Below are 23,650 nucleotides of genomic sequence, written 5' to 3' on the forward strand. Positions count from 1 at the left end.
TTCGGCATCATCACATGAAAATATTCCGTTAGTTGACATCATTATGTTGTTGGAGAGAAAAAGAGTCAGTTCACATAAGCGTTATAGGTAGATCACACTTTTTATTTTTAAAAGTCAATTTAGGGGGGAACACCAGTTAGATGCGTTTATTTTCTTGATTATGTACCCATCATGCTTCTTTGTTATTACACTGTAAAACATTTTATATTACAGGGTCATTAGAGATCATGTGCTTACAAGATACACGGGTCACTGAAGTGATGACAATATCAATAAAGGGCTGATGAGTGCAGATGAAAAAAAGGAGATGAGGTTCGTGAAAAGAAGATTTCATAACTGTATTTTCTGATAATAATAATAATATTTATGTTTTTGCAAAACTGACGTGATATTATAAATATTTTGACAGAAACCGAATATTAGTAATATAACGGATTTTCCTTATTATCCACAGATAAGAGATAGAAAATTTCTAAGGAGACAAATAGAAAAAAAAATGATGCATCACGAGAAATGGGTTGAGCCTAAAAAAATATCTTGATTTTTTCATCAATATTTTGTTTCCTGTTTAGGGAAAAAAGATCAGATGTGGGTAGAAAAGTGCATTAAACGGCCGACATATCTTATGTATAAAAATGAGGGGAAATATTTTTTTCTTTTTTCTTCTCCTTCATCATCATAAGCGTATATCCACCAACAACACTCACTCTATATATCTCTCTCTCTCTTCAATAAAACATGGATACAACTTGCCCTATTTTAGAAAATGGATCCTCCGCAGTGCAATGGATTTATGTAAGAATTACACAAACTCAGATTATTTTAGCAGAACGAGAAAAAAAAAAAAAAAAAAACTAATGCTTTTTTAAACAGTCATTGTTTGGTGATTGTGTATACGATTGGCAAGAATCAGCGAGTTTATTGTTTGGATATCTTTCCATTTTCTGTTGGCTTAATGCACAATTACCGTAAGTTTCTTTTTTGGAATATGCCAGCAGTAGCCCATGATGATTAACATTTTAATTGGTACTTAGTCAAGTGATCAAGAATTATAGAATCCGTGACGCAAACGGCCTTAGTTTTTCTTTTCTTATTGTCTGGTTAACAGGTAATAATTCACAAGTTTTTTTTTAAAAAAAAGGGAAAGGAATCAAAGTATTAATACCAAATTCTTGAATTTATTAGGCGACGTTGCTAATTTTATCGGTTGCATCATTACTGGCCAACTTCCATTTCAAATCATCCTTGCTATTTACTTTACCATCATTGATACTATCTTGTGTATTCAATGGCTTTACTATGTTAAATACACCGATAATCGTATCCGCCGCTGGTTCGATGGAGACGATGAAATAAAGCCAATTGCAGATACCAGTGCATTATTAAATGACGGCGAGCGCATTTATACGACATACAGCACAGGCGGTGGAAAGGAAATTAACGAAGAAAGTCCTCTTTTGTCTTCCTCGCCTTCCAACAAAAAGTACGTCAGTATGCTTTTATTCTTTGGTTTAGTTACATTTGGCGTCTCTTCACCTTCTGATTTATTCACTGCCAATGACACCACGACTATTTCCATGGCAACCACTACAGTGATGGACAATCATACCATTTGGGTTGGAAGATTCTTTGCTTGGGTCTGTACTTTTCTTTACTTGTCCTCCAGATTACCTCAGATCTATCAAAACTTTTGTCGTCGTTCTGTCGAAGGTTTATCAATGGCCTTGTTCTTTTTCGCTGCTATGGGTAATTTGACCTATGTCCTTTCCATCTTTACCAATCCTCATGCGACACGTGCCACCATGTTGGAAGCTGTGCCTTATATCATTGGTAGCGCTGGTACTCTTTTATTCGATGCCACCATCTTTTCTCAATACGCCTTGTTTGCCAATAACAAGAAGGATGATACGGCCGATCATGTACAAGCATAAAATAGATTTTAGCCCTTACCATCACCTTTTGTAAATACCCATCCCCTTTATTGAATACTGTAAATTTAATTATACCAAACGTCTGATGATGACATTTAAACAAATAATAAACACCAATGATTATACCATCCAATTCAGTGTAACAAATAACGAAGTGAGATAGAAAACGGAGGAGGAGGAGGAGGATATTTTTTATTATGATTATTATTATATGATTACTATTTAAAAAAAAAAAATGATTATTATCTTCTAACGGAGCCACCATTTCTGTGATACAAGGCTTCCAGCTCTGTTTCGAGTGCCTTGATTTGAGCATGTCTAGCTTCCAGATCTTTGTTTAAACGATCTCGTTCAGACACAAGTTGTGTTTCCCATTGTCTAAAACGATTTTCTTCCTTCTTTACTTGTTCTGTGAATTCCTTGCGAAGGGATTCTTCTTTCTCTCTGTGCTTGGGGTTCTCGCCCTTCAAAAGTTTGCTCTCACCGAATTTACGTGAGCCCATTTCATTCAGACGATAGTTTTCATAATGAACGGACTCGGTGGTATCAATCAAATCGTGCATGTGAGAGCGGATGAGCAAGTGACGCAATTTTTTAAAATCGCAATGTGCTTCATTCTCCACCTCGGCTACACCCCAAGAGTAAGCACGGCCCTTGACGACACGACCATCGTTGGTTTGAACATCTTGAAGAGAGCCAATGATAGAGAAGGGCATGGCAGCTGTGATATCGCGGTTGACGGTGGTGACATCTTCATCTTCACTTTCGATGGGGCATTGGTATACTTTGATATGATTGGCTTCGATGTCATTGCGCACACGTTCCTTAAATTCGGCCAGGTCCTTGGGGGTGAGGGTATCCGCTTTAGCCACTACGGGGATCAAATTGACTCTGGAACCCAAACGCTTCATCATTTCGATATCGAGGGCCTTTAAACTAAATAGAGAGATAAGTAAGTAAAGGTTACTGGATAAAATCAAAAAGGAATAAAAAAAATTAACCTGTGTCCGGTGGGTCTGATAAAGTAGAGACACACATGAACTCGCATGTCAATCTTGGTTTCTCTGTTGGGTTGTTGTTCCTGACGCATAAAACTTTCATGTTGATCATCAATGAATTCAGAGATAGGAATCCAACTATTATGACTATTGACATAATCACCAAAACCTGGTGTATCCACAATTGCCAATTTCACTTTAAACATTTTCTCCTCGATTTCTGAAAGAAGGAGGGGTGTTTAACAATAAAAAAATAAAAAGGAAAAAAAAATGCGTGCTTTACCTGTTTTGGTAATTTCAATTTCGACAGTTCTATCAAGTTGCTTTGCATGTCTCAGGTTTTGATCTTTATGGTCTTTTAAAGTGGTTGTGAATAGAGTATTGACATAGGTTGTTTTACCGAGACCTGATTCACCACACACCATGATGGTAAAGTTACATCCCTTATTCGTGACAATCTTGTGTCTCTGATTAGGTAAATGAGCAACACCAATACCCGAAGAAGAAACAGTAATAGGAGACATTGAATTACTTTCAGAGAAAAAAAAAAGTTTTTATTATTTAAAAAAGAAAGATAAAAAAAAAAGAATTATGAAAAAAATAAAAAGAGATGGAGTTATAATACAAGAATTTAAACTTGATGTTGCAATTGGATGAAATGAATGTAGCACAAAATACAGTGCGCAAAAAAAAAAAAAAAAGAGGGTATACGAGTGTGTGGGTGTGTGTAAGTGTTCATTTTTAGATCCAAGAGGTTGAAATGAGATCTTTTTGGATAAAATCATCTGCTTCGTTATACGATAAGCCAAACGCAGCAGCAGTAACAGGAATACGTGTAGATAAGATTTGAATAGGTTTAGTGGCCCTGACGAATTCTTCGGAAGAGTCCTCCAGTGTTAATCTTTGTGTGGGACGTTGCATAGAGCCTGGGTTATTGATTGAGTTACGAATACCAGTAAATATTCTTGGAAACATGTTTGTATATATGAAATTAAAAAAGAAAAAAAGAAATTAAAAATGCAAAAAAAATAAAAAAAATGTCACTTCATTTTTATACCGCATTTCCCGAAAAAGTCACACCACAAAAGCATTGTTTATTTTTTGCCGGGAAGTAAGTGTCACCTCACTAATTTTAAAGTGTCACTTGATTGGTGGGTATTTTGTATATAGGAATTTTTTTTTTTTTCTTGGGATTGAATATTTGTCATTGTTGTTCCTGTACCACATACAACATTATGCCATCTAAACGTGAATCATCGGTCTTGACGGATGAATTGAACAATGAGATGCCATCTACCTTGGAAGAAGCTACTGATGGCAATGATGAAGTATATGTGATAAAAATAGAGTTCTATTATTTAGCCTGATATTTACTCCGTCATCCCCCCCCCTCCTTCAAACTAGTTGTTTTATACTGAAGTAGATGAACTTCAAATGCATGGTATTGGTGTTGCTGATATCACAAAGCTGAAATCTGCAGGTGTCTGTACTGTCAGAGTAAGTGTTCCTTTCCTTCTGTTTTAGATGGTGTACAAACAAATCGGCGGTAGGGTGTTCAAATGATGACAAAGAAGAATCTCTTGAAAATCAAGGGTTTATCAGAGACCAAAGTGGATAAAATCAAAGAAGCTGCAATTAAAAGTCAAGCAAGTATTCTAATAAACAACATTTCTTTTTCTTTTTTATTCATGCTGTACATCAATAGGGTCCAGGATTTGTCACTGCTAAACAAATTGCAGTTCAAAGAGAAAAAGTGGTCAAGATATCCACTGGAAGTAAGCAGTTGGATGCACTCTTGGGAGGTGATAAAAAAAATATCAAATTTTTTACCCCACACTAAAAAAAAACTAAAATAAACTCAGGTGGTATTCAGACAATGTCATTGACCGAGGTTTTCGGGGAGTACAGAACGGGTAAAACTCAATTAGCCCATACTTTATGTGTCCAAGTGCAATTATCGCCAGAAGATGGAGGGGCCAATAGTAAAGCAGGTACAATGACGTACATCCATTCATAAAAAAAAAAAACCCATGACTAAGCAAAAATAATAATCCAAAAAAAAAAAAGCTTATATTGATACAGAAGGTACGTTCAGACCTGATCGAATAATCTCCATTGCCGATAGATTTGGCGTGGATCCCGAAATCGTATTGGATAATATTGTCGTGGCGCGTGCATGGAATAGTGACCAACAAATGGAATTGATCTCTGAATTAGCTGGTCATTTTGCTGACCAAAAGGGCGCTTATCGTTTATTGGTGATTGATTCCATCATTTCCTTATTTCGATGTGATTATTCAGGTCGAGGTGAATTGGCAGATAGACAGCAAAAGTTGAATCAAATGTTATCTCGCTTGACAAAGATCTCGGAGGAATATAACATTGCTGTCTTTATGACCAACCAAGTGTCTTCAGATCCAGGAGGTTTATTTCGTGTAGAGACAACTTGCTCCTTTGTTTTACTAAATACTTACTATATTTAGGAGGAATGACATTTGTTGCAGATCCCAAGAAACCTGTAGGAGGTCATGTCTTGGCACACGCGTAAGTATCAGATTAAACTGCATTATCTCTTTGCTTAATTATTTTTTGTCATAGATCGTCTACTCGCGTCTATTTGAGAAAGGGTAGAGGAGATGAACGTGTAGCCAAATTGTTTGATTCTCCCGATATGCCTGAAAGTGAAGCTTCTTATTCCATCAATACAGGTGGCATCATTGATATCGTCTTTTAAAAAACTCTATATCTTTATTCCTTCTTTTTTAAATCCCCTCTCATATATTTTTTACGCTGAGCCAACATGTGCGAAAACAGGACAGGGAAGCCTTTGGATAGCAAAAAAATGAATTAGCATATATGCAAAACAATAATAATAATAATAAAAACCAAATTACCTGGAATATAAACAAGTGCCACTGCAACGAGGAGATAATAATACAATGGGTGAACATTGTGTGCAAAAGGTAAAGCTTGATAAATCATCATCAATTCAGAAAAGACGCCCAAAGGATACAGCACAAAGAAGAAATGATAGCGAACCCAAGAAATAAATCCGGGTACACCAGAAGACAAGTGAAGCGCGTAATAGCTGTAACGCACAATTTCAGCCACAGACCAAGCCAACATCATGGTGGTGAAAGACCAATGCGAATGAATCTCGGGTACGAGGTAATTGACTCCCCACACCAAGAAGAGACGAGAAGCAACTTGCATGGCAGTGGTAATGACAGGAGCACGTACTAAACCAAACATAGAATGAACAACCTAAATACTTGTTATTAAAGTTTTTTTATGTGTATCTGCACATGTCGAAACCATTACCTCCATGACAGCAAAAGTTTGAACCATGTTTAATGAAGGCCAGACCATGTTAAAAACACCTCGATAGTCCCAGTCATGGTCACTTAGTTCGGTCCATGTCATGAACAAGATCCAAACCCAACCCAGTAAAGACACTTGGTTATAAGAAAGAAGATACCATTCGGTAAAGTTTTTGGGTCCTGGAGGACGTGGACGTGCACTTTCAGCTATTTAATTTCCCTAGTGAGCATTCTTTCTGTCAAGCGTGAGAGAGAAAGCACTTACCTCGAGAAGACATGCTTGCAAAAATAAATGAACAAATAAGGATATAAACAAAGAGCCTTTCAACCCTCAAGGCTGTCATTTTAAGTCTCCGTTTGCGCTGATAATCTTTTAAAGCATTCTCATTCTTCAACGATTGGGTGTCATCTTTTTTTTTTTTTTTTTTTGGGGTTATTAAAAAAGAACCCGCGCGAGTATAGTAGATCGTCCCAGAGATATTCTCTGGTAGGCTCCGCATGTGTTTACTAGACAATGATATTAGCGATCTACACTGTCCAACGTGCGTATCCTCTATTGAAACTAATAGGGGTCCAAAATAAAATAAAAGAAAAGACGGGTCGGTTAAACTTGTGAACCCGGAATGTTAGATTAACCTTCTTTTATTTTATGCCAAAACAGTAGTTACAGATGTTACAGTATTATTGAACGGATACGATGCATGCACCAATTGATAGTTCGATTACAAGTTAAATTCCCGGCCATACCCCCGTCTTGGAGGTGCCGTTTCAAAAGCAAGTAAGCTCTCTTATAATCATTCATCCAAAACTCAATGGGACCTGAATTCTCAAAAGTTTTTTTTTTTTTTTTTTACGTGAGCGACATGCCCTTGAAACATGGTTTTATAAGAGATCCAATGTCTTACCGCTATAACGGCAACTGTCTTTTTTTTTTTTTTACAACACCTGTAAAAATTGAGCCATTCTCTGCTGTATTGATGATCAAAGTGGATATGCAGGTGATGCATGAAATAGACCTAAGAGCCATTACCGAAAAAGATAAAAGCACCGTATGGACAGATAGATGATGATTCTAGGTAAAGCAGGTATTGAAAGGTGAAAAATATTCAAACACATGGCCGGTATGAGGTCAAGTGTATGACACTTTACACGGTTTGCAACGACTCTAAAAAAAATAAGAATGATGTTGTTAAGTATGCTCAAAATCTCTTTTATGAGCAGTTCTTTTGGGGGTGGACCTGTACATTTCATGCAAGATGAACCGGCAAAACTGGTCAGTGGGGGGGGGGGGCTCCATTGGCGTTCAACTTGCATAAATGGTTTTGTCAGTTCATTTTCACTGTAATCTCAAAACCATGGTATTGCTAAAGTTTCTTATTGACCAATGCTGTTCATTCTAGACTTCACAGCGTTTGAGCAGTATCGATGGTGACTGGTCAATCCCGGGCCAGAGTATCAAAAAACAATTTACACGATTTTGCTTAACAACCCCATACAGAAGTGAGGATTGTACATACTTTTTAAGAGTTCAAAATAGCATATAGCCCATATTGGCACAAACGTAATGAAGGGATGTCAAATTTATGACAATAACGTTGGCCCTGGATCATAATTACCAATGTAGATTTTCTATTTTAGATATTTAAAAAGAAATGGATTTATGTAGGTGTATAGATCTGTGTGTGTGTGTGTGTGTGGAGATGCTTTATTTGCTGTGCGCTTTACCGAATTGTTGACATAAAAGTTAAATATGCAGACCCTTTTTTTTTTACCTTTCACACTTGTAACCACTAAATTTTATTTTCACCTTTCCATAAAAGACATTTTTTTTTTATTCATGCAAGAAAAAGATATTATTCTAGCTACACGAAAAAAAAAATTTCTTTTTTGCAATGAGTGAGAGTGATAGGGGGTAAAAAGTAATTAATTTATATTTTTTTTTTTTTATTTTTTTTTTCAAGTAGTTCTTTGTTGGGCCCCTACAGCAAATGAATTATATGCAGCCCCTATCGAATGATGGTCCATCATTACTACATTGTTCTCCTGATGGTGATGCTGCTGTTGTTGTTGCTGCTGCTGCTGAAAGAATTGTTGTTGTTGTTGTTGTTGCTGTTGTTGTTGCTGATGAAAAGTATCGTTCAAGGTAAATGTACTAGGTGTCATTGGACTATGAGGACTGTAGAGGCTAGGAATCTCGTCATCAGGGATAAATGGACTGGGACTAGGAGAGACGGGCGTGTTTAATGCTGTGTGATATGCACTAAGCGCAGGCGATCCACCGTGGTTGCTGCTGCTGCCACCACCGCCACTATGACCATCCATCATTGGATTTAAACCAGGTGATAAACTGGGATGGGGTAAATTATGGGTTTGAACCGTGAGGGCGGGAGGAATATTATTACGTGATGTGGTATGATTAGATGTGTAATTATTTTGGTTCGTATTATTATTATTAATATTATTATTGTTATTATTATGTTGTTGTTGCTGGGGTCTTTGCATGTTATTATTATTAGTGTAGTATTGAGGTATGGTTGTATCATGCGAAGTAATAAATATAGAAGGCGGTCTTTCGACATCGATATCGACAAACCCATTCATGTTTAATTCGGGTGGCACTTGTACTAAGGAAAAAAAAAAGTTAGATAGAGAGACACAGATAGAAAGGAGGCTTACATTGTGCGCCATGACGGGAAGATAAGAAATCCATCATGTTTTTCAGGACTTGTTGCTGTTTGTGTTGTTTACTTTTAGTGTCTGCCAATTCCCGCACGACCTGAGAGAAATTATCTTGTAAACGAGCGAGTTGTTGTGCCATTTCTGATTGGGAGACCTGCATCATAGCCATATGTGAATTGATATCGCCATGATCTCTACGTGTTGTTTCTGTTTCTAGCGATTTTCGTTTGATTTCATCGAGGTAGTCAGGGCGGTCCTTTATAAACTTTGGATGCGAGAATTCCCAAATCTGGTTCTCTGCTAAAGTTCGATGTCCTCTTGGTGATTTATTCACCTTGTGAAATCCATACCTGTGAGTGTGTTAGATAAGAAAAAAATTTTAAAAGAAAGAGATAAATGACTTGCATATTCAACTGACGCACAAAACTGCTGAAATTATTGTGTTTAAAATGCTTTGGCAAGACGTCTCTTGAAAATTCCATGATATTACAAACAATAAATGAAGATCCTGTATAGTTCCATGCAATCAAATGTTGATACTGATTATCCACAACCATACTAAAAAAGATTTAAAAACAAACCACCTTTTAGGATAACCCACAAAAAAAGGGTTTGATTATGTATTAGGGTTACTTACTTGTAGAGTTTATGAACAAATGTATTGCTGCTTATGGTATTGGATTTATTGGAGGAAGGTGGCTGAAGGGACATACCCGTACTAAATTGATTATTTAAGGATTCTCTAGGAGACCCACCCGGTGAGACATAGGGTGAATTAATAGGTGAAGTACGTGGCGATCCCGAAGATATCGAACAACTATCGTGAAACGATCCAGAGATGGAAGACAATGAGGAATCTCTACCGTGATGCATCATGAGTAATGAAATTACAGAAAAAAGTATAAAAAAAAAAAAATATAAGAGGACAAAAGAATACAAAAAAAAAAAAAGGGAAACCTGTAAAACATTTTATTTGCTCTTCATCACGTGGATTTCGCCTTCATATCACTACTACTGGTAGGTCGTAAGTAGCAAATAGGTCCAATCCAGTACAAACGATAGGTTTCGTTCTTGTTGTATAATACAGGTCGAATCCATTCACAAAAGACGATAAAGTAATAAGCACCCAATGCTAAATATTTAGTTAATATCTATCTCTTTTTTTTTTACCTCTTTTTATATATCTCATTATTCCTATACCTGTGCCAATGTGCCACCATCCATGAAGCTATAAATAGTAAGTTTTTTTTTTTTTTTTTTTACAGTCTTAAATACAAATTATTTCCGCATTACCTCGCTCACGGATCCTGTAAGGGTAGGTACCGTCTTTCTCCAATCTCTCAAGGTCAAACAAAAGATATTGTCGATATTCCAAAGTGTGAAACCCACAATAAATCCAGCCGCAGCCAATATAAGCAAGGTTTTCATCTGTGCCCTTTCGTACAGGTATCGTTGGGCGGGAACCTTATTTAATAAGAGGATGGCTCGACACACTACGGTGACAACCAAAGTACCATAGGCCACCTGATGAAAAACAGGATCGTTGATAATGATGTAGGCGTATGAAACAAGGATGGAATAGATGGCGAGACCGATAGGAAGCTTAGCTCCAATGGTACTGGAGGGATCTGCTATAAAACTGTATATAAAAAAAAAAGTTAGTGTAACGCATGCTTTGGACATGTAAAGGTACACAACTTACGTATGCCATAACATGATACATGCGATATAAAGCACTAAAAAAAAAATAAGGGTCAAAAGATGAGCACGCGAGGAGGAGGAGGTTGTTAAAATATATTATTAATAGCCACCCTACTTGGTAATTCATCTAATAATTGCATATTGTACTGAAGTGTCATATGGAAACACCAGCTGATATTGAATTTTTTTTGTTTAGTAATCTATTCAGGCACCGAATTAGAAAAGAAAGAATACTTACGAGCCAAAACCGACAAACATGATGCCCAAATAAGAAAGATAAACCGTTTTGCTTGTCTTGTTGTGATAGACATTATAGACACCAAACAAGGATAATAATACTTTTAAAGACGTGTTACACAAACGACAAGCGGAGAATGAGAGAGAGAGAGAAGGAAAAGCACTTACTATAACTCAAATTTGTTACGGTATTGAAAAACTCGGCTATATATGGAGAGACCGTGTAATTTTCCTGATTGTAATCGGATGTAAGAATGTGGGAACATCTATAAATTTTTTTTTTGAATGTTCACATATTAGCTTACTTCACACCAGTCAATTGTCGATGTGCTATGATAACAAAAATTTATTTTTAGTTTCTATTGGTTTTTTTTTTATTTTCGGTTTATTACACTGGGCCCCAGTAATAATCCTTCATGTGCATTTGTTATTGGGCAAATAATAATAACAGAAAAAAAAAAGAAATGGAAAGAGAAAAGAGAAGGGAAACTGGGTTATGACTTCCCTCTCGGCACCCGATTTACCCATAGTAAAAGTGAATGGGATTGACAAGTGACCCCATTTGCAGTTGAGCACCCCCCCCTTCCCATTTACCCAAGCCACCGTTACCATAACAGGAAAGGGAAGCAATGACTCACAGCTCAGGATACCTAATCCAGCCAATGAGAATAGAGATAAACCATATGGCTATAAAAAGAGTAAATGAAATGGTGCCCAAATGAAAAAACTTTTTTTTTTTCTTTTTTCTTTTCATTAAAAAATCTTTTTTTTTTTACACACACACCTTTTATACACACTTTTTGGATTATATTATAATCCAATCACTTTTTTTATATATATCTGTTTTTTTTTTCTTTTTTAAAAGGAAAAAAAAAACTATATTTTTTTGAGCGCTCTCTCAGCCCACCTTTCTTAAACACCTTCTTAAACCCTTATACTTTATTCATTACCTACTTTTCCCAATCCGTACAGCAACGATGATCTCCACCGCTTAAATTTCACTCGTTCCCTTTTGGACGAAAATTTCTTACATAGAACCAGACAACACATTTTTTTATATCCCGCTTAAAATTTCTTCCGTAGCCAACATGGTCTACCTTAACTCTTCGTTAATATGTTTACACACTCAAAAGTTCACCGCAACCAAAAAGAACCGAAAAACTCGAAAACCTCACTTATTACCCTGTTAACTCTTTTAAAGTAAAAAAAAAATCTAAAAGTATTTCAATATCGCCAATCCAGTAAAAAAATCACTATCAATCAAAATATTATAAAAATGACAATCCTCAACACGCCTGCTCTCGAATCCCAAACCATGATGGATCAAGACGTCTTTTCTCAACTCTACCAATCGCTGACCCCTACGATGGGTACACCGTTTCAAGAACCTTCATCGGTCTTTGATGAATGGTTAAAACAAGATTTTCTCTCTTCGGAGTGCAGTGTGCATTCTTCACCATCTGAAATCAATACTCCCTTGGATCATTTCTTAATGTCTCCTCCCTTCCAAACAAAAGATGAATTAACTCATCCCAGTAGCTGTCTCTTCCGTGATGATATGGATGTCTCTGCCATCTTGGATTCACCTGCACCTCAGCTCTTTAACCCTACCTCTATTGCGCCTGCTACTCCTCACCCTACCACATTGGATAACTTGTTTGCGGATATTGGTGATTCTTTACCTGCCGCACTTGCTGCCTTGGCTGCTGTTGCTGCGCCTCAGCCCATCATGGATATGTCCCCCGCTGTTACCAGTGCCTCCACTCCTACTTTCTCTACAAAGACAACCACTGGCAAGAAACGTGCGGCAACGGTGGAAGAAGAGGATCCTGCGGATGATGCAGCTGTGAAACGACAAAAGAATACCGATGCTGCGCGTCGTTCTCGTCTTCGTAAGGTGCAAAAGATGGAGACCTTAGAAACTCGTGTGAGTGATCTTGAAAAGGTCAATGCTGGTCTCTTAATGCGTGTAGCCGTTCTTGATTCGGAAAAGACCAACCTCAAGGCCAAGGAATCTTCCTTTGAAAACAGAATCAAGGTGTTAGAAGAACAATTGGCAGAAGCTCATAAAGCTCTTTCTTCTCGACCTTAGATCTTTCTCTCTTATAGACCTTTTCTTATTTACATTTATTCTTCTTTCTCTCTCTTTTTTCTTTTTTTTTATATATATATATATCATTATCATTCCATCCATCAATACATAAATTTAATAAAAATGTTATCATCTACTTTTTAATCAAACACTTGTTTCTGTCTTATCTACCCCCCCTGAACACTTTACACTGCGCTCGATCGCAGATAAGGAAAAAAAAATTTTTGTTTTTTGTTGTTGATGATTCAACCAATCCTCATCCCATCGCGTGACTGGTTCTTTTAAATGATAAATTTTTGAAGATGGTAAAAAAATTTTTTTTTTTTTTGGGAGAAAGTAAAAATATAAAAGAAATAAAAAAGCTGTACTATTATTTTCTTTTCTTCATTCATTCAACATAAGGCAAGTATTCATTTTATAAATAATATTGAGAGAAGGAAAAGAAAGAGGGAGGATTATCTTACAAAGATGAAGAAAACAGACCTGTTCTGCACTCTTACTGAAGATAAAACATTGCCTTAGCTGAAAGATATATTCTCTTTTTTTCTTTTTTTCTTTTTAAAAGATTTATGTTTCGAACATTTTTTTCCTAACCTATTTTTCTTTTTTTTTAACAGATTTTTTCTTATGGGCTTCTTTAAAACTTTCTTTCTATAAAAATTAAATAAAAAAAATTATAATATATCTTTCTTTCTTCATTTACCAATGTTTGTTCGTTCGTCTTTAAAAGTTAAAAGATGTTACTCTACCTTTGAGGTAAATTAAAATAAAATGTGTTTTCCTGTACGTTCACTAAAATAAAAAAAATCTCTCGAAAACCACTTAGAAACTCGGGATATCTTCTGCTACATGTCAGAAATTAAGTTCCAAGTTTAATGTCACACAACCCACCCATGCGCAAGAACAATTCATACCTGTCCTCGTCAAAGGCTTCCAAGATCTCTTGTTACGAGATCGTACGGGCACAGGCAAGACCTTTGGCACTACACTCACACTGGCTTCTCTCATCCCCTCTACCCCTTCTAAAAGTATTCAATCACTCTACATTGTCCCCAATCAAGAACTGGCTTACCAGATCGGATCTTGGCTTTCTCAATTAACTCCTCATGCCAGTCATCAAGTCTTTGCCAACTCGGATCAGGTCGAACTCACACAGATCCCTCATACCGTAGTAGGTACCCCTGCGCGTATCCTCGATCTCGTCAGTCAAGGCAAGTTACCCTTACACGGACTACAGCGACTCGTACTAGATGAAGCCGATCAAGCCTTGTCCTTGCCTAAACGCTATGCCACCGTTCGTCAGCAACAGCAGCGTGCCTCTCATCCTAAACCCGCTGAACTTTTACTGGATGCTTTAAGCCGCTTGAATAAACAAACTGTGATTTCTTCCGCTACCTTGAACCGACCTTTACGTTATTTCCTAAGCCAAAAGGAGTGGGTGCATGATCCTTTATTTGTGGACTTGGCTGGTGGATCTGGACTGAACGAGGAACGCAACTCAACGGTGCAGCATTACTGTCTAGTCATATCCGAGGACAGTATCCGTAATGTGCGCGAGAAGGACGCCATTGTGAGCAAAGAGTCGCAGGTAGATTTTGGTGACGACGATGATCGTATGATGGAAAGTGTTGCGGTGTTACAGGAACTGGAGCATGTGCGCGACGGTATTTTATTTATTGGCCATGGCGTGAGTGTGAATACGGTCAAGACGAAATTAGCAGGACATGGAGTGGAAGCAGCAGATATCAAGGATTACCGACGTGGGGAAAACAAGTTGTGGATCGCTACGGAATTCACAGCGCGTGGTGTGGATATTCCCGGTGTATCGCATGTGTTTATCTTGGGAAAACCTGTTTCGGTGACATCGTATTTGCATATGGCGGGTAGAACAGGACGTCTTAGTCCACAAGGGTTTGCTAGTGGAAAAGTCATTAATTTAGTAAGGGAACATGGTTGGACAGAGTCTAAAATGGTGAGCATGTATGATCTCTTGGACATTCCTGTCCAAAACTATCAGCATGTCGAGTAGTTTTCTTTTTATTTATATATATTTAATTAATAAAATAATTTATCTATTTCTTCTAAAGTTTTTCCCTGTGTGATGGTGATTAGGTTACTACCTTGTTCGTCATGTACGATATATATAAAAAAAAAAGTTACCTTAGTCTCGGGTACAAGGAAATAGCAGTAGATGCTACCAAAAATACAACAGGAACCGAAAAAGAGATAGGTTCCCATTGTACTATAAGCCAACATGATGGGACTTAGTTTTCCTATCAATGCATTCAAACCCCAATTAATCGCCGTGGTGATCGATAAGCTCTTTGCTCGTGTACTATTTTTTTTTTTTCATTAGAATTATTTCCAAACAAAACCAAAAAAAGAAAGAGTGTTTCGCCCTTGTTGTTTTACCTCATGGGAAATATCTCGGAACAAAAGATCCATGGACAAGGACCCCAAGACAGAGCAAAAAAGATGGCATAGACTAGACAAAATCATGTTTTTTTTTTAGTTTATAGGGGGGGGGATCCCAGCACGGTATGAGACTTACTGTACATGGACGCGATGCCCAGACCTGCTGTGACAGTCAAGAGATTGGTAGGAGGTTGAAGGGAGCTAGGTACGGGTGTCTTGGCGACACAAATGGCAAAGGCATACATACAGATACCCATACCGACACCACCCATGATCAACAGCGGTCTTCTTCCAAAGCGATCAATCAATGTTAAGAAGCCTACGAGTACCACGATCATTTTCAGGATACCATAGATACCGGTAGCGAACAATTCTGCGTCACCAGAGGACAAACCAATGGAACGGAACACAATGGGACTAAAATAATTAATGACGTTTGTACCTGACAACTGTTGCCATGCCTGCAGTCCACAACCCAACATTAATCGAGGACGATTATGAGATGAAATCACGCCTTCCCAGGTACAGACGATGGATTGTTCCAGATCGACACTGGATTGAATACCTTCCATTTCTACCTTGACATCTTCTGCTGTACTACCACTGCGTATTTTACAGAGGACTAGAAAGGCAACGTCTGATTTGCCATGGGCGCATAGCCAACGAGGTGTTTCGAATAAAAAGATCATACCGACGAATAAAAAGACGGCAGGGAGGACTTGAATGATCAATGGGATACGCCATAGTAAATTGTCTTGTGGGTCCAATAGTTTACGTACAATATAATGAGACCAATAGGAAGTGGCTAAGCCTGTAGCGATAAAGAACATCCATAAACCACCCAACCATCCACGTTGATTCTCATGTGCGATTTCAGCCACATACATCTAATGAGTGATATTGACATTAAAGGTGGGACAAGAAAAAAAAATTAAAAGGAGAAAAGAATAACTTACGGGTACCAACATGCTTAATGCACCTACACCTAAGCCCGAGATAATTCTTCCGATATACATCATGGCTAACCCATAGCCTATGATTTGAAGTATCCCACCCAAGGTGAATACAATGGCAGCCAACAGAATACTTTTCTTTCTACCAAAGGAATCTATGATTATCTCCATGTAAGATTGTTGTTGTTGATGATCATGGATACATTTTTACCTGCAGTACTTGTGGCAATTAAAGCGCCAAACAAACAACCGATTTGTAATACGGAAACAATGGTACCGTTAATTTCAGCTTCTCGTAAAATGTCATTTGGATCGATCTCGAAGTGGGATTGGAAAGAAGGAGCGATAAGCATACCGCCGACAACACCTAAATCGTATCCAAACAAGAAACCACCCAAGCAAGCCACACAAGTGGCATACACGGACCAAAAGGACATGCTTTGTTTATGGCCTATTAACGGATCGTGTTCTTGTGAAGAAAAGCTTGATTTCATTATATTTTATAAAAAGAGAAGAAAAAAGAAAAGGGAAAGGGGGGATAGGAAAGGAAAGGGGGAGATTGCATTTCAATATGTACATTTTTATTTACAAAAAAAAAGAGTATGTTGTTGTTGTTTGGGGGGGGTATTTATGTGGTAGTAGAGGGAGCTAAGCCAAGTTTTAATATATCAGTCTGTTCGGGTGTTAAAGATTTAGGAAATTGCACATGATACTTGATGATTAGATTGCCCTTTTTCTGTGACTTGTACTTTGGCATGCCTTCGTCAATCAAAACACGTTCTTGGCCTGGTTGAATGATGGATGATTCCTCAATCAGCAAGGTCGATCCATCTAAACGTTTCAGCTCCTTTTTAAATCCGGTCAATGCTTCCAATAGGCTAATTTGAACAACTGTTGACAAATCATAGCGATCACGACGATAGATGGGATGAGGCTTTTCCTTGATTTCAAACTCGATATCCTGTTGTTCTCCATTGGATAAGACATCGCCCTGATGTGGAAAGACTACCTTTGTACCATCCTTCCAACCAGGCAAGATATTGAGGTTCAGGATGGTATCATCCTTATGTCCATTATACAATGTACGTGTCACTTTCAGACGCTTAGTTGTGCCAGTGTATAAATCATCCAATGAGACATCCAATGAGCGTTTAACAGATTTTGGCTTGGAAGATTTAAACATGTTGAAAAAAGGGTTATCGTCTTCTTCCTCACTGGAAGCGGGAGGGCTGTGAAAGAATTGGGAGAATAAGTCGGCATGAGAAGTGGTGGTAGTGGAGTGGATGTCATCGTATGCGTAACGTTTTTGACGGTCACTCAGGGTCTCGAATGCCTCATTAATCTTTTGAAACTTTTGCTTGGCGCCTCCTTCCTTATTACGATCGGGATGAAACCTTAATGCTTGTCAAAAAAGTTAATATTTTTTTGCAGTGTATATGTACAACAAAAAAAGGTTTAAAATACCTTGTTGACGATAGGCTTTCTTTATTTCTTTCTCATCCGCATTTCTGCTTACACCAAGTAACGTATAGTAGTCTTCTGCCATTTTTTAATTAAAGAATAAAGGATAAATAAATATTAGAAAAAAAAATATATAAAAAAAAAAGGACTTGCATTTATCAAGAACGCATTGGAAGATGCCAGAAACACAATCAAGTCACACTTTTAATTATTTTCCAAGAGCTTCCATTTTTAAATGGCGACGTATTTAGAAGAAGAAGGAAAAAATAAATAAAAATATACCCATCGGATACGTGGTTGCACAGGACACATGTGCATTTTGGCAAATAATAAAAAATCGATTGCTGTTCTTTGTATATTCTAGCATTCAGATGAAGCACTTTACCTTTTTAGGAAGAATAGGAAATGAATTGTAAGCATGACAGTCTTGGCATTATGAATTACAGTTGTAAATGTACAAGCTTTTGCTTTCTGGTTAAATGAAAGTTTTCTTGATGTAGTTGCACTTTTCTCCCGGTGACAGCTTCAAAAGAGACACCTATAGGTAGTAAAAAAATGCCTTTTCGCGATCAGCGGGTTAAAGATACCCAATTAACCCCCCGCGCGCGCCCCCTTTTTTATGTCTGACACTAAAAATAGTTGTTTACCACTTCTCTTAATGGTGGGCTTTTCTTTTAGCCCCACCTAATATTAAAAAAAAAGGTGATAAAAATAAGGAAATGTGTGACAGTACCCTTTTTTTTTTTTGACCTGTGATGGAATGACCTATTTCCTCATTGGTATTCATTTTACTCAAAAACCTATCCAAAGAAGCAAAAGCAGATGCCGATTTGTAATGCAGCTAAACCCCCAATGGAACAGGACAGATTAAAAAAAAGCTAATGTTTTAATTTTAAAGTCAGACCGTATTTTTAAAATATCGTATTTTCCAAAACGAGAAGGTAGAATGGGGGGAGAGGGGAGACATATTTTTAACCTTTCTAAATACGAGAACAGACCCAACTCGTCGGTATCGAATGGGTGACATCACACACTCACTTTCGCCCTTTTTTATTATTTGCCATGGCGCCGATTCTTTTTTTCTTTTTTTTTTTTCCCCATTTTTTAATTTTTTTTTTTTTTTTTCCTTCTTTTTCTTCTTTTTCCGTTTCTTTAAAAAAAAAAATCGATTATCAGAAAGGAAAAAAAAAAATATATATAAAAAAAACGTAAAAAAAAAAAAAAAAAATAGAACAAACACAAGTTTAAAAAAAAATATAATATTTAACCTTCTTTTTTATTCTTGCCTTCTTATTTATTCTATCTAGTATTTTTTTACCTTTTTGTTGTAAAAAAAATTTCGGTATTAAAAAAAAAAAGAGTCGACAATTTTCCTTTTTTAAAACAATTCAGTTATTTTTTTTTTCTTGTTAAAAAAAAAAAAAAAAAATATGGCCCAAAATAGCAGTAGATCTAGTTCCGTCAGTAGTTCTAGTGGTGGTGAAACAGATTGCAGATACAAAAGGTGTGTTCCAAGTCTTGACTCTCTCTCTCTATTCTCTTACTAACATACAGCAAACAGAATTAAATTAGACCCAAGCGAGCTGGATGGCTCTCCTTCAAGCACAGAAGCTACATTAACACAACCTACTTTACCTGCCAACATGAAGACACAAGCTGCCTTTGTCAACAAACTATACAAGTAAATCCTTTTTTTTAATTTTTAATCTCTCTTTTAATCACATGCATTTCAATATCCGTACTAACTACAAAACTTAGAATGCTAGAAGACCCTGATACGTCAGAATTAATCTCATGGTCAAGCCATGGTGATCTCTTTAGTGTTTCCAACCCCACGTCATTCTCCAAAACAGTCCTACCTCAATACTTTAAGCATAACAATTGGCAAAGTTTTGTCAGGCAACTTAACAGTAAGTTCTTAATTTTTTTTTCTAGGTGTTGACGTCACTTTCCTGGACACTAAACCTAAATTAGTGTATGGCTTCCATAAGGTCAATGACCTGATCCATTCGAATCTCACAAACGAAAACCAGACCTGGGAATTCAAGCATCCCAACTTTCGAAAGGGTGCTGTGGGTGATTTGCAACATATCAAGCGAAAGAGTGCAAAGACACAGTTACAAGCATCGCCACAGTTTAATTTCAACAGTAACGAAAGTTCATACACGCCACCCTCCAAGGCCGACGAACAGCAACAACAGCAACAGAATCAACAACAGAATCAGCAGCAACAAAACCAAAATCAACAGCAACAGAACCAAAACCAACAACAGCAGAACCAAAATCAACAACAACAGAACCATAACCAACAACAATACCAACAGCAACAACAGCATCAGCAGCATCAGCAAGATATGTCAAATGGAGACAACAACAATAATAGTCCGGTCATTAAACACATTTTACGAATCGAAGAACACTTACTTGGTGTTACTAAATCCTGTGAATCGTTGTTCAATGAAGTTGTCCATTTAAGAATGGTCGTCTCCAAGCAGCAAGATGTACGTTTTTATTTTTATTTGATTTTTTGGCGCACATACTAAAAAAAAAAAAATGGGTATTTATCCAAATTAGGCAATGCAAGATCTTGTAGATGTGGTATCTTCAACTAAATCAAATAACAGTAAGTTTTTTTTTTTGCTTTGTTAAATATGCAGTCAGATATTAATTTTTTCTGTATTGTATAGACTGTATATGCTCCAACAATAATAACCCGAATCACTCCATGTACAATGATAATAACAATCAAGAATTACAAAATGGTGAGTACTAATCATCATCAACACATGAGGAAAATACTAATGCACAAAAAAAAAATTGTAGCGGAGAATCTTCGAATACAAGTGTCTAAATTAAAGGAGAGTCGACAATCGAGAAAATCGCCTTCAGCCGATAGTCAGAGTTCTGGTTCGATGAAGAATGGGACAAGTACCAATGCGACGACGGCAACGACGACGAATTGGTCACAGACAACTACTGCCTCTCCTTCAGTTAACAACAACAATAATAATAACCACAACAACAACAATAATAATAATGAAAAACCCAACGATACCAAACAAAGAAAATTACCTTCCTTTGACTCGATACGACAACAACAACGCCAGTCAAGTTACAGATTAGATGCTACAAGGGAAGATGACAAGACTTCTTTTGATAGGAAATCGTCCACTTGTTCATCCTCTTCTTCTTCCTCGTCTGTCGCAGTACCAAAATATACAAGTAAAACATTTATATTTTATTTTCTCTCTCTTCCCCCTTTTTTTCTCTTAATATATATAACCCATTTGTTTAACACTTCTCTTTTCAAACAGACACAGACGACTCGAAAAACAGATCAACAATGATGGGTTTTGGGAAACAATCGCACATGTTAAATCCTATTCATGGTAAGCGCAAATACCGAAGAAAATCAACGTACCGTATTAAATGATCCAAAAAAAAAAATCAATCTTCGATAGAGCAAAATCGTCGTAAATCGTAAACCTCCCTCTTTCACCTTCACCTTTCCTCTTTCCTCTTTCCTGTTTTTTTTTTTTTTTTTTATCCACCTTTTTTTTTTCTTTTTTTTTTTTCTCTCTTACACTCTACCATGGTTCCCTTTTCTTTTTTGATATATGCCTTTTTTTTTTTATGAATTACTTTCCCATATGACTCCCTCCCCGTTTGTAAAAAAAAAATTAAAAATAAAAAGTCCCACCTTGCCTGTCCAAGAACTTCAACATTGTATTTTACAGATACTTAATCTTACGCATTAACTACGTACACTGTTCCTTAGGGACTACGAATACCCGCCCGTAAAGATCGTATCACCATGGATAGAAATAACCTAGTGATTAGCCTCTACCCCCCCCCCAGTTGCCAAGTTCTCTTCAAATTGTTGTTCTTCCAAAAAGGGTAAGCGTTTCATCCTTATTTCAATGTCCGACAACGAGTGGCTATCCATGGATACTATCTGACTTTTAATGTGGTCCGGACCGAATCTAAACAGGTCCGGACAGTGGATGTTTATGGAGGAAAGGGGGGAGTTCAGCAGCGCGGCAAACCCGCACGCCCAACCCGTCCGCCCGCAACCCGTGTTTTGATTCATTGAAGGTCAAAATTAATGTGTGCATACGGTATTGTTTCTTCCTTTTCTAAACGGTTCTTAAAAGATGGTAATAAAAAAATACAAAAACATAAAGACTAAAAATGATGGATTCAACATGTACGAATACAACAATGCACGATAGATGAATGGATGGATTATATTGATTTTTTTTTTTAAAAAAAAAAAAAGCTTAAAAAAAAAAAGATTTTTTTTTTATTTATATAACTGGAGGGAACATTCGACATGTTGAATCCAACATTAGCCTGGAAAGCGAATAAAAACAGAAAAAATTGACTCTCTCTTTTTTGTTTTAAAAATCTATTAGTCTAAGGGTACCAGTTCATTCGGTAAGCGTCACACCAAGACCCACACTCTCTGTAGACGTTGTGGTAACCGTGCTTTCCACAAGCAAAAGAAGACTTGTGCTCAATGTGGTTATCCCGCTGCCAAGATTAGATCTTTCAACTGGTCCGAAAAGGGTCAACGTAGAAAGACCACCGGTACCGGTCGCATGGCTCACTTGAAGGATGTTCAACGTCGTTTCAAGAACGGTTTCCGTGAGGGTATGTTCTTTTTGGTTAAGCATCTTTTTACACGCTTGTATTAACATTCTTTTTTAATAATAGGAACTCAAGCCAAGAAGGTCGTCGCCGCCTCTGCTTAAAAAAACAATCACATCTCCCCATATCTTTTTGTTACAGCAAATAATAAAAACTCATATAAAAAAAAACTGTGTATGTAGAGTGTAGAGTGTGTGTGTGCAATGTAGAGTGTAGAGTGTATGTGCAATGTAGAGCCTAGCTTGATTGTAATAGCACGATTATGTACAAGATACATTTCTCGGGTTTGAAACAAACAGATCTAGAACTGCCGCCCGTCAAAAGTGATCTAGAACCCTCGTCTGGGGATACACTACATTACTACTCTGATTTCACAGACAGTCTATCCTACGTTTATCCAAGAAGGATTTGTTCCCCTATTATTCTGCAAATGTGTCGATTCCCGTTGTCGGTTCTTAGGAACAAACGTGGTTAGATTAGAAATGCTGATCTTTTTTTCTGCCTATTAAAAAAGTTACATCACAGCGCCAAGTGCAACTTTATCTTTTTAAAAAAAGAGCCATGTAGAGATATCATTGTTCATTGTCAACAGGCAAGTGGTTAACATGACCGGTATCCTTTTTGCAGGATTGTTATAACTTGATTCGAAAGCCCATCTACCCAATTCTTTTTAAACAGCAAGATGTTGACCAATAATTTCATATACAACGGTATCCAAGTTACAAGAAAATCTTGGAAATAATGTCATCGGCCAATAATTTTAATTTATCTGAATTGATGTTCCATTTTCATCATGAATAAACAAATATCTACTTACTCGAGAAGCCATGGTGAATCGCATAGGCTGCAACACTACATCTCCAATTTCTAATTTTTCTCTCTCTTTTTTTCTTGGGTTTTTTAACAGCCATATTTGTTAACGTCACTGCTGTCTCTTTTTTTTTTTTTTTTTTTTTTTTTTTTTTTTTTCAAAAAAAATATCCACTTGTTCTTTGGCCTCGGTTGAAGATAAAATGATTGAATCGCTAAACAATTTTTTTTAAAAAAAAGTGGGGCCACGAGCAAAACGAAAGTACAGCATAATGTCTACCCAATTTAGAGAACAGGCAACTGTAAGTCGAGAAAAAAGTAGCGATAATGCATTCATCATGAAGACCAAGTTAGCGATTACCCTGGTGCAAATCCAGCGATATCATCAGCTATATATACAAGG

The 23,650-nt window shown here is 37.0% G+C and overlaps 13 protein-coding genes across 13 annotated transcripts; 6 read left to right on the forward strand and 7 right to left on the reverse strand.

The window, feature by feature from the left end:
* Window positions 1-676: 676 nt before the first annotated feature.
* EV154DRAFT_506566 (PQ loop repeat-domain-containing protein) lies at window positions 677-2,066 on the forward strand. The gene is made up of 4 exons (XM_051601297.1): window positions 677-795; window positions 874-968; window positions 1,035-1,108; window positions 1,186-2,066. The coding sequence occupies exons 1-4, from the start codon at window positions 739-741 to the stop codon at window positions 1,929-1,931; spliced, it is 972 nt and encodes a 323-aa protein (XP_051458232.1). The 5' UTR covers window positions 677-738; the 3' UTR covers window positions 1,932-2,066.
* On the reverse strand, window positions 2,067-3,506 carry EV154DRAFT_506569 (Septin-domain-containing protein). The gene is made up of 3 exons (XM_051601298.1): window positions 3,213-3,506; window positions 2,933-3,149; window positions 2,067-2,867 (listed from the first exon to the last, which is right to left on the reverse strand). The coding sequence occupies exons 1-3, from the start codon at window positions 3,451-3,453 to the stop codon at window positions 2,174-2,176; spliced, it is 1,152 nt and encodes a 383-aa protein (XP_051458233.1). The 5' UTR covers window positions 3,454-3,506; the 3' UTR covers window positions 2,067-2,173.
* Window positions 3,507-4,164: 658 nt separating this feature from the next.
* EV154DRAFT_537751 (meiotic recombinase Dmc1) lies at window positions 4,165-5,663 on the forward strand (the record flags this gene model as incomplete). The annotated part of the gene is made up of 8 exons (XM_051604232.1): window positions 4,165-4,257; window positions 4,334-4,426; window positions 4,480-4,579; window positions 4,642-4,731; window positions 4,792-4,842; window positions 4,997-5,353; window positions 5,413-5,473; window positions 5,528-5,663. The coding sequence occupies 8 exons, from the start codon at window positions 4,165-4,167 to the stop codon at window positions 5,661-5,663; spliced, it is 981 nt and encodes a 326-aa protein (XP_051458234.1).
* EV154DRAFT_506592 (tyrosine phosphatase-like protein) lies at window positions 5,451-6,583 on the reverse strand. Its single transcript, XM_051601299.1, has 4 exons — window positions 6,515-6,583; window positions 6,251-6,456; window positions 5,824-6,193; window positions 5,451-5,754 (listed from the first exon to the last, which is right to left on the reverse strand). Exons 1-4 carry the CDS (start codon window positions 6,525-6,527, stop codon window positions 5,678-5,680), a joined length of 666 nt encoding a protein of 221 aa, XP_051458235.1. The 5' UTR covers window positions 6,528-6,583; the 3' UTR covers window positions 5,451-5,677.
* Window positions 6,584-8,262: 1,679 nt separating this feature from the next.
* EV154DRAFT_506594 (uncharacterized protein) lies at window positions 8,263-9,278 on the reverse strand. The gene has a single exon (XM_051601300.1). The coding sequence runs from the start codon at window positions 8,844-8,846 to the stop codon at window positions 8,580-8,582; it is 267 nt and encodes an 88-aa protein (XP_051458236.1). The 5' UTR covers window positions 8,847-9,278; the 3' UTR covers window positions 8,263-8,579.
* On the reverse strand, window positions 8,891-9,639 carry EV154DRAFT_419696 (HSF-type DNA-binding-domain-containing protein; the record flags this gene model as incomplete). The annotated part of the gene is made up of 3 exons (XM_051595907.1): window positions 8,891-9,278; window positions 9,343-9,486; window positions 9,566-9,639. The coding sequence occupies 3 exons, from the start codon at window positions 9,637-9,639 to the stop codon at window positions 8,891-8,893; spliced, it is 606 nt and encodes a 201-aa protein (XP_051458237.1).
* Window positions 9,640-9,911: 272 nt separating this feature from the next.
* Window positions 9,912-11,290, reverse strand: EV154DRAFT_562866 (alkaline ceramidase 3; the record flags this gene model as incomplete). Its single annotated transcript, XM_051605750.1, has 9 exons — window positions 9,912-10,060; window positions 10,129-10,156; window positions 10,222-10,567; window positions 10,631-10,664; window positions 10,745-10,800; window positions 10,868-10,967; window positions 11,035-11,098; window positions 11,172-11,196; window positions 11,259-11,290. 9 exons carry the CDS (start codon window positions 11,288-11,290, stop codon window positions 9,912-9,914), a joined length of 834 nt encoding a protein of 277 aa, XP_051458238.1.
* Window positions 11,291-12,184: 894 nt separating this feature from the next.
* EV154DRAFT_419735 (uncharacterized protein) lies at window positions 12,185-12,958 on the forward strand (the record flags this gene model as incomplete). Its single annotated transcript, XM_051595911.1, has 1 exon — window positions 12,185-12,958. The coding sequence occupies one exon, from the start codon at window positions 12,185-12,187 to the stop codon at window positions 12,956-12,958; it is 774 nt and encodes a 257-aa protein (XP_051458239.1).
* Window positions 12,959-13,258: 300 nt separating this feature from the next.
* Window positions 13,259-14,987, forward strand: EV154DRAFT_463432 (P-loop containing nucleoside triphosphate hydrolase protein; the record flags this gene model as incomplete). The annotated part of the gene is made up of 2 exons (XM_051597636.1): window positions 13,259-13,714; window positions 13,785-14,987. Exons 1-2 carry the CDS (start codon window positions 13,664-13,666, stop codon window positions 14,985-14,987), a joined length of 1,254 nt encoding a protein of 417 aa, XP_051458240.1. The 5' UTR covers window positions 13,259-13,663.
* On the reverse strand, window positions 14,954-16,904 carry EV154DRAFT_506608 (general substrate transporter). Its single transcript, XM_051601301.1, has 6 exons — window positions 16,538-16,904; window positions 16,330-16,481; window positions 15,510-16,260; window positions 15,371-15,443; window positions 15,119-15,293; window positions 14,954-15,052 (listed from the first exon to the last, which is right to left on the reverse strand). Exons 1-6 carry the CDS (start codon window positions 16,818-16,820, stop codon window positions 15,014-15,016), a joined length of 1,473 nt encoding a protein of 490 aa, XP_051458241.1. The 5' UTR covers window positions 16,821-16,904; the 3' UTR covers window positions 14,954-15,013.
* Window positions 16,905-17,983, reverse strand: EV154DRAFT_506609 (uncharacterized protein). The gene is made up of 2 exons (XM_051601302.1): window positions 17,791-17,983; window positions 16,905-17,727 (listed from the first exon to the last, which is right to left on the reverse strand). Exons 1-2 carry the CDS (start codon window positions 17,870-17,872, stop codon window positions 16,955-16,957), a joined length of 855 nt encoding a protein of 284 aa, XP_051458242.1. The 5' UTR covers window positions 17,873-17,983; the 3' UTR covers window positions 16,905-16,954.
* A 932-nt stretch (window positions 17,984-18,915) lies between these two features.
* On the forward strand, window positions 18,916-21,409 carry EV154DRAFT_506614 (HSF-type DNA-binding-domain-containing protein). The gene is made up of 11 exons (XM_051601303.1): window positions 18,916-18,995; window positions 19,095-19,129; window positions 19,180-19,291; window positions 19,349-19,468; window positions 19,546-19,697; window positions 19,762-20,288; window positions 20,362-20,410; window positions 20,475-20,549; window positions 20,611-21,009; window positions 21,102-21,176; window positions 21,249-21,409. Exons 3-11 carry the CDS (start codon window positions 19,218-19,220, stop codon window positions 21,269-21,271), a joined length of 1,494 nt encoding a protein of 497 aa, XP_051458243.1. The 5' UTR covers window positions 18,916-18,995; window positions 19,095-19,129; window positions 19,180-19,217; the 3' UTR covers window positions 21,272-21,409.
* A 793-nt stretch (window positions 21,410-22,202) lies between these two features.
* EV154DRAFT_401424 (60S ribosomal protein L37) lies at window positions 22,203-22,442 on the forward strand (the record flags this gene model as incomplete). The annotated part of the gene is made up of 1 exon (XM_051595288.1): window positions 22,203-22,442. A coding segment is annotated over one exon (240 nt), but the record flags the coding sequence as incomplete, so codon positions are not given.
* Window positions 22,443-23,650: the final 1,208 nt, after the last annotated feature.

This window comes from Mucor mucedo (genome assembly GCF_025094135.1).
Source record: "Mucor mucedo strain NRRL 3635 chromosome Unknown EV154scaffold_39, whole genome shotgun sequence".
Lineage (NCBI taxonomy): Eukaryota > Fungi > Mucoromycota > Mucoromycetes > Mucorales > Mucoraceae > Mucor > Mucor mucedo.

Excerpts from the sequence above, each read along its gene's own strand:
- EV154DRAFT_506614 (XM_051601303.1), top strand. The coding sequence starts at position 19,218 with ATGGCCCAAAATAGCAGTAGATCTAGTTCCGTCAGTAGTTCTAGTGGT. Across the intron at positions 19,698-19,761 it reads TTTTGTCAGGCAACTTAACA|TGTATGGCTTCCATAAGGTC; the intron begins GTAAGTTCTTAA and ends AACCTAAATTAG. Across the intron at positions 20,411-20,474 it reads TTCAACTAAATCAAATAACA|ACTGTATATGCTCCAACAAT; the intron begins GTAAGTTTTTTT and ends TGTATTGTATAG.
- EV154DRAFT_506609 (XM_051601302.1), bottom strand. The coding sequence starts at position 17,872 with ATGGCAGAAGACTACTATACGTTACTTGGTGTAAGCAGAAATGCGGAT. Across the intron at positions 17,728-17,790 it reads GAAAGCCTATCGTCAACAAG|CATTAAGGTTTCATCCCGAT; the intron begins GTATTTTAAACC and ends TTTTTTGACAAG.
- EV154DRAFT_506566 (XM_051601297.1), top strand. The coding sequence starts at position 739 with ATGGATACAACTTGCCCTATTTTAGAAAATGGATCCTCCGCAGTGCAA. Across the intron at positions 969-1,034 it reads TGGCTTAATGCACAATTACC|TCAAGTGATCAAGAATTATA; the intron begins GTAAGTTTCTTT and ends ATTGGTACTTAG. Across the intron at positions 1,109-1,185 it reads TCTTATTGTCTGGTTAACAG|GCGACGTTGCTAATTTTATC; the intron begins GTAATAATTCAC and ends TGAATTTATTAG.
- EV154DRAFT_506594 (XM_051601300.1), bottom strand. The coding sequence starts at position 8,846 with ATGGGTTTGTCGATATCGATGTCGAAAGACCGCCTTCTATATTTATTA.
- EV154DRAFT_506592 (XM_051601299.1), bottom strand. Across the intron at positions 6,194-6,250 it reads AAACTTTTGCTGTCATGGAG|GTTGTTCATTCTATGTTTGG; the intron begins GTAATGGTTTCG and ends ACAAGTATTTAG. Across the intron at positions 5,755-5,823 it reads GGCACTTGTTTATATTCCAG|GCTTCCCTGTCCTGTTTTCG; the intron begins GTAATTTGGTTT and ends TGCTATCCAAAG.
- EV154DRAFT_506569 (XM_051601298.1), bottom strand. The coding sequence starts at position 3,453 with ATGTCTCCTATTACTGTTTCTTCTTCGGGTATTGGTGTTGCTCATTTA. Across the intron at positions 3,150-3,212 it reads AATTGAAATTACCAAAACAG|AAATCGAGGAGAAAATGTTT; the intron begins GTAAAGCACGCA and ends TCCTTCTTTCAG. Across the intron at positions 2,868-2,932 it reads ATCAGACCCACCGGACACAG|TTTAAAGGCCCTCGATATCG; the intron begins GTTAATTTTTTT and ends CTCTCTATTTAG.
- EV154DRAFT_506608 (XM_051601301.1), bottom strand. The coding sequence starts at position 16,820 with ATGAAATCAAGCTTTTCTTCACAAGAACACGATCCGTTAATAGGCCAT. Across the intron at positions 16,261-16,329 it reads CATTAAGCATGTTGGTACCC|ATGTATGTGGCTGAAATCGC; the intron begins GTAAGTTATTCT and ends ATCACTCATTAG. Across the intron at positions 15,444-15,509 it reads GGGCATCGCGTCCATGTACA|TCTATGCCATCTTTTTTGCT; the intron begins GTAAGTCTCATA and ends GATTTTGTCTAG.